Source organism: Mytilus edulis, chromosome 11 (genome assembly GCF_963676685.1).
Source record: "Mytilus edulis chromosome 11, xbMytEdul2.2, whole genome shotgun sequence".
NCBI lineage: Eukaryota > Metazoa > Mollusca > Bivalvia > Mytilida > Mytilidae > Mytilus > Mytilus edulis.
In genome coordinates this window covers 62457222-62469209 of record NC_092354.1, presented here as the reverse complement: position 1 = coordinate 62469209, position 11988 = coordinate 62457222, and the positions used below count along the sequence as shown (strand labels likewise).

At 32.5% G+C, this 11988-nt stretch overlaps 1 protein-coding gene across 1 annotated transcript; it reads right to left on the bottom strand.

The window, feature by feature from the left end:
* Nucleotides 1–6829: 6829 nt before the first annotated feature.
* Nucleotides 6830–11189, bottom strand: LOC139494923 (uncharacterized). Its single transcript, XM_071283054.1, has 3 exons — nucleotides 11088–11189; nucleotides 8204–9388; nucleotides 6830–7374 (listed from the first exon to the last, which is right to left on the bottom strand). The coding sequence occupies exons 2-3, from the start codon at nucleotides 9363–9365 to the stop codon at nucleotides 6878–6880; spliced, it is 1659 nt and encodes a 552-aa protein (XP_071139155.1). The 5' UTR covers nucleotides 9366–9388; nucleotides 11088–11189; the 3' UTR covers nucleotides 6830–6877.
* Nucleotides 11190–11988: the final 799 nt, after the last annotated feature.

Genomic DNA, 11988 nt, shown 5'->3' with positions numbered 1-11988 from the left:
TGGGTCTATTTCTGTAAGGATCAGCTTGTGCCCGTTCACAGTTACTATTTTTGACTTTATCTTGAGAGATTTATTTTACTAGTAAGTACGTGGTCTTTCGATTATTCTTACAGCTACTGTTGTATAAAATAAAATTGAGAAAGGAAATGGTGAATATGTCAAAGCGACAACCACCCGACCATAGAGCAAACAACAGCCAAAGGCAACCAATGGGTCTTCAATGTAGCGAGAATTCCCGCACCCGTAGGTGTCCTTCAGCTGGCCCCTAAAATATGCATAATAGTACAGTGATAATGGACGTCATACTAAACTCCGAATTATACACATGAAACTAAAATTTAAAATCATACAAGACTAACAAAGGCCAGAGGCTCCTGACTTGGGACAGGCGCAAAATTGCGGCGGGGTTAAACATGTTTATGAGATCTCAACCCTCCCCTATACCTCTAGCCAATGTAGAAAAGTAAAAGAATAACAATACGCACATTAAAATTCAGTTCAAGAGAAGTCCAAGTCCGATGTCAAAAGATGTAACAAAAGAAAATAAATAAAATGACAATAATACATAAATAACAACAGACTACTAGCAGTTAACTGACATGCCAGCTCCAGACCTCAATTAAACTGATTGAAAGATTATGTCTTCATCATATGAATATCAGGTACAATCCCTCCCGTTAGGGGTTTAGTATCATACTATCATAAAATATATGAGAAGAACATAACCCGTGTCATGTCAACAACTGTTTTTTTAGAAATAAATGTGTTTAGTTCCGATGCAAAGACCCTATCAGTGAATCAATGTTAAAGCCAAAATATGCAATCTTTAATGACCTGACAACAGTATCGTAACTATATCCCCTTTTAATAAGTCTATTTAAAGGTTTTGTTAGTTTCTGAGGAGAATACTGACATTTTTGTGCTTTATAAAGAATATTTCCATAAAATTTTGGATGTGAAATACCTGAACGTATAAGATGTCTGCATGTTGAGTTATATTTACGAATTATTTCCTTATACCGGTGATAAAATTTAGTAAATGTTTTGACCAGTTTGTGATATCGAAAACCCTGGTGTAATAATTTTTCAGTAATACATAAATTTCTCTCGCTAAAATCTAATACATTGTTACATACACGAGCGAATCGTACAAGTTGAGATATATAAACACCATAAGATGGTGACAAGGGAACGTCACCATCTAAAAATGGATAATTAACGATAGGAAATGAAAAATCATCTCTTTTATCATAAATTTTTGTATTAAGCTTCCCGTTTATGATATAGATATCAAGATCGAGGAAAGGGCAGTGGTCATTGTTATCATTAGCTGTATTTAAAGTAAGTTCTACAGGATAAATTTCTTTAGTATACATACTGAAGTCGTCATTATTTAGAGCCAATATATCATCCAAATATCTAAAAGTATTGTTAAATTTTTGTATCAAATGTTGTTTTGATGGGTCTTTGCTAATTTTAGTCATAAATTGTAACTCATAACAATACAAAAACAGGTCCGCAATAAGTGGTGCACAGTTAGTCCCCATTGGAATTCCAATAACTTGACGATATACGGAATCTCCAAAGCGAACAAAAATGTTATCAAGTAAAAATTCAAGTGCATAAATAGTATCAAAGCATATCTTTTGTTGTATGCTGTGGGCGTGTTAAATATATAATTCAGATGACTTTTAACATTCAAAGAATAAAGGCAACCATAGTATACTGCTGTTTGCAAGTCATAATTTGACTTGAGAAAAAAACAAATTCGGGTAACATAATTAAACCGAGTGAAACAAATAAACTTGTAGAAAAAAGAACGAAACAAAAGACACCCTAAAGGGCAACAAATAAAACAAACGACAATGCAACACACACAAAAACGAACTATAAGATAACAATTCAAAACGATTTATTAACATATAGTTTGTGGTTTAAAATAACATATGCGTGACTGCATCTTTTTACAATTTTTTTTTTAAATATCAAATATAAATAAAAATGTATCACTAAAAATAGTATGCAATTACAATTTTATATTTTGCAGTTGAAGTTCTCAAAAACAGAAAAAAAAAACAGTTAGTACCAAGTTTGAGAAAATAATTAAATTTTAAATCTTATAAGTTACTTTTCTATCCTTTGCATTTAGACAGAAATTTTTTCCAGGTTTTACGAACATACAAATCAAGTACGAATATCGATGCAAAATGGAAGTAACGATTTCTACATTAAAAATTAAAAAATCCATAAAAACTCCACATAGAAAATTGATTATTGAACAACCCAAAGCTTCTTTTTATTTTTAGCCATGTTGTTGTCAGTTTATTTCAATATGAGTTTGACTGACCCTCTGGTATCTTTTGTTACTCTTTTGAAACATACGAGTGTGTTATCACGTTCTTTTTGAACTTATATATGTTTTTGCAGTCTTTGGTAGAATAAAAACTGTGTTAAAAATTGAAATTTTAAACTCATTATTAACATGTACAATATTTAGAATATTTTTATTTGCTTTCTTTAGAGCTCAAATCAACAACAACTATTCCCGATATCTTTGAATAGTACCTTTCCAACAGTTATTTATTAAAATTCACATAGATGTAAGAGAAAGAAAAAAGCTAGAAGTGAATAAAAAACAACGTCAATTTGCCCTTCAACTATTGTTTTCTTACCTTTTTTTATTGTTTTAGCACCACAACTCTTTATCAATAATCGACTGTAATGACACATCGATTAATTAAGCATTACGTTTTTTACATAAATATACATTTTCATCTTAATTTGACATAAAATTTTATAATGAAAAAAACACGTACAAAAGGTGTTGTAACATTTCATCTGATTGGAATTTTCTTACTCAAGCAAACAAATTACTGACACTTTCGTTTTCGTAGGTGTGTTCTAAAAATGCTAAGTTACAAAGTTTGATATGATAAACTCTACGCTGACCGAAAATGGCTCAGAACTAATTGTTTTGAACTTTGGTGAATAGTTTCTAATTCGGAAGCATACCACACTTTTCAAATAAAACATATAAAAAGCATTGATTATTTATTACATATTCAATTTCTTTGTCCTTCATTTTAATGTTCGTTTCACTGTTAGTTGTATACACATATGCAATATTAAATGTATTCGACATTATAATGCTTGCGAATACTTGAATGATTTTCAAAGACCATATATAATTGTTTGTACAAAACACGTGTTTAAAAAGATTTCTGTTCATACTTTTGGGTTGGACTTTTGAGGCTTAGTTTTTAGTTTTCTGTTATATGTATGTCTTGTATACTATTACTTGTTTGTTTGTCGTTTTCTTTTTTAGTCGTGGTATCGTCAGTTTATTTTAGATCTATGTGTTTGAATGTCCCTATTGTATCCTTCGGCCCTCTGTTGTTATATATTGTTTAATACGTTTGCATCTATGATTTTGCAATTCGAATAGAGACTTTTCGTCAAAAAACTTTAAAGATTTTATTATTTTGTTTTATCTTACTTGTTGGTCGAATAAAGGCAATAGTTGTATACTGCTGTTGGAAAGTCATAAATCGATTGAGAGAAAACAAATCCGGGCTACAAACTAAAACTGAGGTAAACTAATCAACTATAAGAGGAAAAACTGTGTTTTGTGGTATAATATTTTGAAAGAAAGGATGGTTCAAAAGGTACCAACTGTACACCACTAATAGCTGAATAGTAGTTATTTTTACGATACGAAGAATCCATTCAAAATCTTTCCAGACATAATGCAAAAACATCTAGCATAATTGTTCTTTTTTACTTTTTATACGCCCGTAAAAATTTTGACGGGACGAATTATGGTATACAAATGTCCAGTGTCCGTCCGTCTGTCTGTCCGTCTGTCCGTCCGACGTAAACATGTCGCACTGTAACTTGAGAACGACTTAACCAAATTTTATGAAACAGTATATATCTCCCAATTGATACGATATTCCCCTATCATGATTTTCTTGATAGAGGGTTGCTGCTCACAAGGAAGCTATTAAACCAAGAGTTCCAAATGGTGAAGTTGAAATCATCCCTTCGTAAATTTTACGAACGCCATCACGAGTTGGTTGACCGTTATGGAATAACCGTATCACAAATGATATCGGATATGTTCCTTACGTCGTAACTACAATCCTCTTCCCTTTCCTGAATGTTACCTACCGAATTAGACTAGTTACCGGATTTGTTATCACATAAGCAACACGACGGGTGCCGCATGTGGAGCAGGATCTGCTTACTCTTCCGGAGCACCTGAGATCACCCCTAGTTTTTTGGTGGGGTTCGTGTTGTTTATTCTGTAGTTTTCTATGTTGTGTCCTGTGTGCTGTTATTTGTTTGTCTTTTTCATTTTTAGCCATGGCGTTGTCAGTTTGTTTTAGATTTATGAGTTTGACTGTCCCTTTGGTATCTTTCGTCCCTCTTCTTTAATATAGTTGTTTCTTATGATGGTCAAATGATCTGTATACTTTTTGGTGAAAGTAAAATTAAAACTTTTTGAGTTACAGCACTTTGTAACTAAAACAGTTTTTTTTTTCACATGTCGCACTGTATCTCCAAAACGATTTTTGATTATTGCTTAAGACTTTACACACTTCTTAGTTATATTAATCTTAAGATCTGTTTACTTTTTGGTGATGATTCAAAATTTAACTTTTTGAGTTATTGAGTATTTTTTTAAAAAGGGGGAGTTTTTTTTTACATGTCGCGCCGTATCTCAAAAACAATTTATGATGATTGCTTTAAACTTTACACACTTTTTTGTTCTATTAATCTTAAGATCTGTATAATTTTTAGTTTTGATTCAAAATTTTATTTAAGTGATATTTAGTTTTTTGTAAAAAAAAAAAAGAGGGGGGGTTCACATGTCACGCCGTATCTCAAAAACAATATATTCTTATTGCTTAAAACTTCATCAGAAACTATTAATGATTATTGCATTAAACTTTCACACCAGACGTAGGGCGTATCATGTGCTCATGGCGCAGCTGTTTATTGATATAATAATGATGTTCTGAAAAATAACAATTAAGAGTCTTTGTTTTTTCCGGTAAACAGAATGCTTTTCTAAATCGAATTTATCTTTCAAAAATAAGCATATCGAAAGTAATACACGCTTTTAATATAAGAAAACAAAGAAAAATAGAGTCCAATACACTTACGTCCGATACGTTATTTACGTAAACCACGAGTACACACATTTTCGTGGGAATAGTTTAAGCACGAGTTTCACGATTAAAATTTAAATGGCATTATTGAAGTACATAAGTTTCAATTTAACGGCAAGATTCACATTTGTTTTTATTTTTTATAGTACACTACATGTATCAGTAAATTGTCAACGTGGAATTTCGAGATTTGCAAAACAATGATGCTACAATGTTTTGAAAAAGGTATGTGAAATAAATCTAGAAAAAAAGATTTTGTGATATCTTAAATGTTAAAAAAGGTAATGTTATTTTGAATATTGGGGGAAGGGGGGTTGAAACACATTTTTTTTTTAGTTTTGAGGGGTATGTTTTTCTTCTGACTACCCTGTATTTAGGATATTTTAAAGAGTTATCTCTTTCCACCTGGTGGTATTGTACTGTAGCCTGTAGCCGCCTTTCATACGTCCCGAAATCCTATATATCTCAAGAAAAAAATCTTATTTAATAAGTGTCGATGCATGTAGGGTAATGGTTCCATGGCTTTAATTTAAACGTGTCAAAATAAAGGATCCCTAAAACGAGTCTTACGTATGATTCGTCAAGCGTACGTACCTTTCGTCAATTTGTAAGAAAGCTCTATAACCACGATAAGAATGTTCCCGACCGATTAGTGACATATACATTTCGAAAAACGTTTTTCGCCTAAATAAAGTTTGATCAACAAAAATAATCAATTCATACATAGTTTAAAAGCGTAATATTAAAATCATAACTGATAGTGATATTTTATGATTTATTTACACACAATTTATTTACACATACGTTGAACCACAAACGTAAAAATTCGTCGGTGTTAACATGGATATCAATAATGTGGAATTTTGGATCCTCAATGCTCTACAACTTTGTACTCGTTTGGCTTTATAAATATTTTGATATGAGCGTCACTGATGAGTCTTATGTAGACGAAACGCGCGGCTTGCGTAAAATCCTGGTACCATTGATAACTATTATTTAATCGCGTAGTGGGATGAACTATTTGTGGATTAATATAAATTCTATATAACTTTTGGACTATTTAAAATCTCGGTTTATTTCTTGAATTAATTCTTACATACTTTTGATTTTTTAACCCTGTATGCTAACATTGCCTATGTGAAATTTTTCAATAGTTTTAATACATTGAACGACAAATATATGTGACGTATAAAGTTTTCTGACGTCAGACACGCGAATCAATGAATGTGTTTGTAGATAGATGTTTTTGTGTTCTGTTCAATTGTTCCTTTTTAAATTATTACACGATGATGACTGCTGTACCCATATTTTGACTATTTTATTTATTATGTCTGTTTAGTTCATGCATCATTGTAAATATAACGGAATTTGATGAGACTGTCGTCACAGTGAGAAGGTGAGCGCTTTAAAACCAGATTTAATCCACTATTTTCTACATTTGAAAATGCCTGTACCAAGTCAGGAATATGACAGTTCTTGTTCATTTATTTTTTATGTGTTTTGTTATTTGATTTTGCCATGTGATTATGGACTTTCCGATTAGATTTTCCTCTAAGTTCAGTATTTTGTGATTTTACTTTTTAATTCACCTTGATCATTGTTTTGTTCATTAATGATAGTTTAAGTGAATCAATTTAAAGAAAAAAAAACACAAATGTTCAGGTGTTTTTTTCATTAATCAGCTTCCCTTTTTTATAATCAGGTTATAATATGTGTTCAAATATTTTTTTCAGTGGTGTAACAATTGACATTCCATTCGAAAAAGCAATAGCCATCCCGAGGCAACCAGAATGAGGACACTTGCCGTTCTTGTCCGAAAGTTTGCACTTTTCATTTGCGTTTGAATATGGACAGTTTCTGATATAGATACATGTACCAGAATCACCAGGAACTAGTGGAATATTTAAGCATAATTGATTGTACATTCGGAATGTTGTAGTGGCAGGAAGTGAACCCTGGGACATCTGGAAATGAGCTGGTTGCGCAATCATTACCGGAAAAGTTGGATTACCATTTGCAACAGCGACAGCCTGGCCCAAACTTTTCAACTCAACTTCAATCATTCTTTCTGGTTCAAATTCTGTTTTACAGTTTTCAACTGTCGTCACCTGTCCAAATGCCATAGTCTGTACCTCAGAATGTGTTAATGTCAGAAGTTCATAATCTATGCAATTGTCATTCAAGTATTCGTTTGACATACCTACAGCGACAAATGAAATTCATATTTGGTAATTTAGTTGCGATACGACAAGTGTATATTATCAATATACATATCATGTTAATTGGTAGTATGTCGACGATTATGTTGTACTTTATATTGTTATAGTGGAAGTGTTTTAACAATTGGATACCTATTTCCGTAGTATCAAGTCAAATTGAAAGCGGATATGTTATGGGTCTGTGCGTTTTCCTATCTAGATATGTTGTCCAAAATGACAATTTGCTCTTAAACTTTGTACTTGTTTGGCTTTATAAAGATTTTGAGATGAGCGTCACTGATGAGTCTTATGTAGACGAAACGAGCGTCTGGCGTACTTAAATAAAATTGATAACTATTTAATGCGATACATAAATTCAGACTTATTTATGACTTCTGATTGAATCGTTTACATTTCACCCCGGGTCCTGATTGAATTTCGTTCTTTTTTCCCAGGAAACCTATAATTTGACAGTACGTTGTTTGTTATTATTTAATGAGCAAAGAAAAATATTATTTTCATACCTTCTAGTCCATGAGTAAACTAAGTAAGACGTACAATACATAATTCAGTTTGACATTGTCAGCACATCGTTTTTTAAACTTGCAAACATTCAAAGAAAAAGCCAAAAAGAAAAGTTATGTTAGGCATCATTGCTATCATTAATTGCTATACAATCTATTAAGCGTTTTCTCACCATGTTTAGCGTCCGTTTAAATCAAACATACAAATCATACATGATTCCTAAGAGAATATAAACAAGATTTGAAGATATGGCTAATATTATTATCCTGTTACAATTAACTATTCATACAATAAAATAATACACACCTAGGTAAATATGAGAATGTGGATTTTTTGCTTTATCTAAAACCATGGAATTTGGATTCACTGTACACTGAGCATTCATTTCAATAATTGCAACATCAATGCCCGGTTTTGTGTCGGAACCTGCTTCAAAATCACATCGCAAGGCATTCCCACATTCAATTCTCTGTCCGTGTTCATCTTTTACAAATACACGAAGATCTTTCTTATGAATTGGATTGGTTTTTCTTGAAATCATGCTTTGTTCATCTAACAAAACGTGGGCGCAAGTAATGAAACAACTTCTGTTATAGTAAATCAAAACTCCGCCAAGAGTACCACTCATTGTAGAACTCTCAATGGGATTCCCAACCATTAAATTGGAAAAGTTAATGTTTCCTTCAATTATGTCTGTTGGAATAGTTCCCTCGTCCAACGATTCCACTGCAAATGGAAAATGTCTTTCCCCTATAGGAATAAAACCTTTCAATCTACAGGTAAACGTGACGCATCTTTCTGTTGTAACTTGATGCATGTTTGTTTTAAAATGCTTTGACCTAACAAAAGAAGGAACAATCGAAACAAGATTTGAATGGTTATTGAAACACTGATGGGCAAATTGAGACGAAACCCCATGTGATAAGGACACGGAACACGACTGAGCTTGTAATGAATTTTCTTGCCGAAGCTTGATACATTCTCCTTCAGTACAAATATCATCAGTATATTTTTGATAGATTTGAATGCCTTTGTAGTTGATTGGTAAACTTGGAATATACTTGGCTACCTCCACCACTATACATAAAACGTCAGAACAGAAATAATCTGTAGCAGCTTTGGTCCCACAAACACATTTAAAAGTCGGATATATATATTTGAATCTACGTTGATCATCTTGATTCTTATAAAACGCTCGAGTTATTTGCCACGCTATTGCTTTAGCTGTGTCTACGTGTCCAGCTTTTAAAGTTTCAACTTCAGTTTTCATAGACAAAGTAATTGATTTCTTAACGGCCCTAACCAAACCATGTTTTGAACGAATAAATGGATTGCACATCATAAGAAACCTACAACACAGGCCATATCCATTACGCACACAATGTTTAAAGATTTTTTCGGCGTTTTCATAAAACCTTTTGTTATGCATTTGTTTAATTAGTTCTGCGAGTTTTCCTCGTTCATTCATAATTTTTCGGCTATCTTTGTCTTCTGAAAAAAACAATCTATTGATTTGAAGAAAATGCATCATTTATGTCATTATTTTTATTCTATAAATATAAGTAAGAAAGGTTGACAGGGATATTTGAATTTGTATTTACAATTCAATTTCTTTCTTTCAACATGATATTTTCATTTGACATGTAAACTGTAAGGTTAAAAAAACACTTTGAATTAGAGGAATATCAAAATACAATAAGAAGTTTGGTAACGTGATATTCCTTCCGATCTTACAAGTATTGAATACAAAAATTGGAAACCTAAGACTAGAGTTATTTTCATGAATTTTATATGTTATTGGTCATTGGCTTGTAATAAAGCCGAGTTCTTTGCGTAGCCCTCATTGTGCAATCATATGTTGGTTTGGTGAATGATTAAGCTATTGGTTTCTTAAATGCACATATTTTTAACAGTTGACTAGCTCGACAGTTAATCAAAAGCCGAGGGGTATTCTTTTATTTCGACTTTTTCAAATAACGGAAATATTGATGTAAAGAGCACATGTTGTCATTAGCACGTACATGTATGTACCCCGTGCTGTTGTATCCCAAGTTTTAATGAACCTCTCCTTTTTGTATTGACCTTAATTGAAGTACAGTACTATTGTTGTAATTCTTTTCAAGCTGCTTTTAAAAGAGTGTTCGTTTTTATCATTTCATTGTTTAATTAGGACATTCAATCTAGACAGTAAGAATTGCATGTGTAAACTCAGATTATAAGTATGTGTATCGTGTGTTATTCATTGTTGGTTGTCATTGCTAGCATGAGTGGTATTTCTTGAAGGAGTAAATACTCAAATGGTGTTGTTTGAAAATATATTATGATGTACTGTGTGATTTCTGTATTAAGTTTCAATTAAACTATTTTAAAACTTGATTTACAAAATTACCAACCGTCTATTATAAAAGACTGCATGTTATAAAAAAAAAGAAGATGTGATATGATTGCCAATGAGACAACTCTCAACAAGAGACCAAAATGACGCAGAAAGTAACAACTACAGATCACCGTACGGCCTTCAACAATGAACAAATCGTTACCATATATTTGTTTTGCGGTTGAATGTTGTTTGATAATAACACATGGACTTATTGACTCTTCGACTTTTAAATCATCGGACCCTTTTTTACGTCTTTGTAAAAGTGTTAACACTGGTTTAACATTGATCCTCCTGGCACTTATTTTATCATGTCGAAGTCAGTTGCAGACTGTTTGTAAAATGATTCGTCGCAATTATTGTAGTTCAACTCCATTTATCTTGTACCATCGTAAAAGTTTGCTCTGGTGAACATGCCTTCCAACTAACTTCTTTGTGAAGCAATCCTTACTAGCTAGGTGACGATTTTTTCGTTAAGCAGGGTCAAACCTTGGCATGACAACATTTAACAGTTATGTTAAATTAAATCATCAATCTCGGTCTTTTATACGCTACAGTTTCACAATTGAGTTGCCGAAGTATTCATGAGATTTGGGGAAAATTTTGAAGCGACTGATAAAGATTATATACACATACGACGAGTAGCCGAGCATATGCGACAACGAGACTTTTTAAATTTAAAACTTATTTGTACAAATATAAAAATGCAATAGGCCGTTTATTAAACCGCAGCTATTAGGTACACATTTTGCAACATAATTATGCTTTTTTGTTTATCGATCAGTATAAAATAAGAGTATTTTAAAATCCTACCAGCTACATCTTCCCTGATGGTTGTTGTAAAGAGTCTTCTGTCATTCTTACAATGTAGAGTGTAACCGTCGCATTTGATGAGCACATCATCCCTTCCTATGTATTCTAATATAATGATAATCAGTTGTGTTTAACAATAGGTATTTAAACATTGCAAACGAAGTAGATACAGTTTAAGTCTGTTTCATATCTTGACTTAACTTGACTATATCTAGAAAAACAACAATGAGGGTCGGTTGAAAACAAAACATTACGACAAAAAGGTTGATTTTAGCTTCCCAATTGTGACCGTCCTATTTCTATGTAGCAACATTTCAGCAGCACCTGCACACGAAGCATACATCTGCCAATTGATACGATATTCCCGGGCATGCATTTCCGATCATGATTAACAAGATATAGTGTTGCTACTCACAAGAAAGCTATACAACAAAGAGTTCCAAATTATGAAGTTAAAAAAATCATCCCTTCGTAAACTGTACGGACGCCATCATAATTTGGTTGACAATTGTGAAATAATCGTTTCACAGATGAAATCGGATATGTTCTGTATGTGGTAACTACAATTCCATTCCTTTTTCACGAATATGCTCTACCGAATTAGACTATTACCGGGTTTGTAATAACATGAGCAAAACAACGGGTGACACATGTGGAGCAAGATCTGCTTACGCTTTCGAAGCACCTCAAATCACGCCAGTTTTTGGTTGGGTTAGTTCTGCTAAGTCTTTAGTTTTCTATATTGTGTATAGTGTATTTTTATTTGTCTGTTTGTCTGTTTCTTTGTTAGCCATGCATGCTGTTGTCAGTTTATTTTTGATCTGTTGATTTGACTGTCCATTCGGTATCGCTCGCACCTCTCTTAACTTCAATTATCACTTATCATAATGTTTATTTTTTA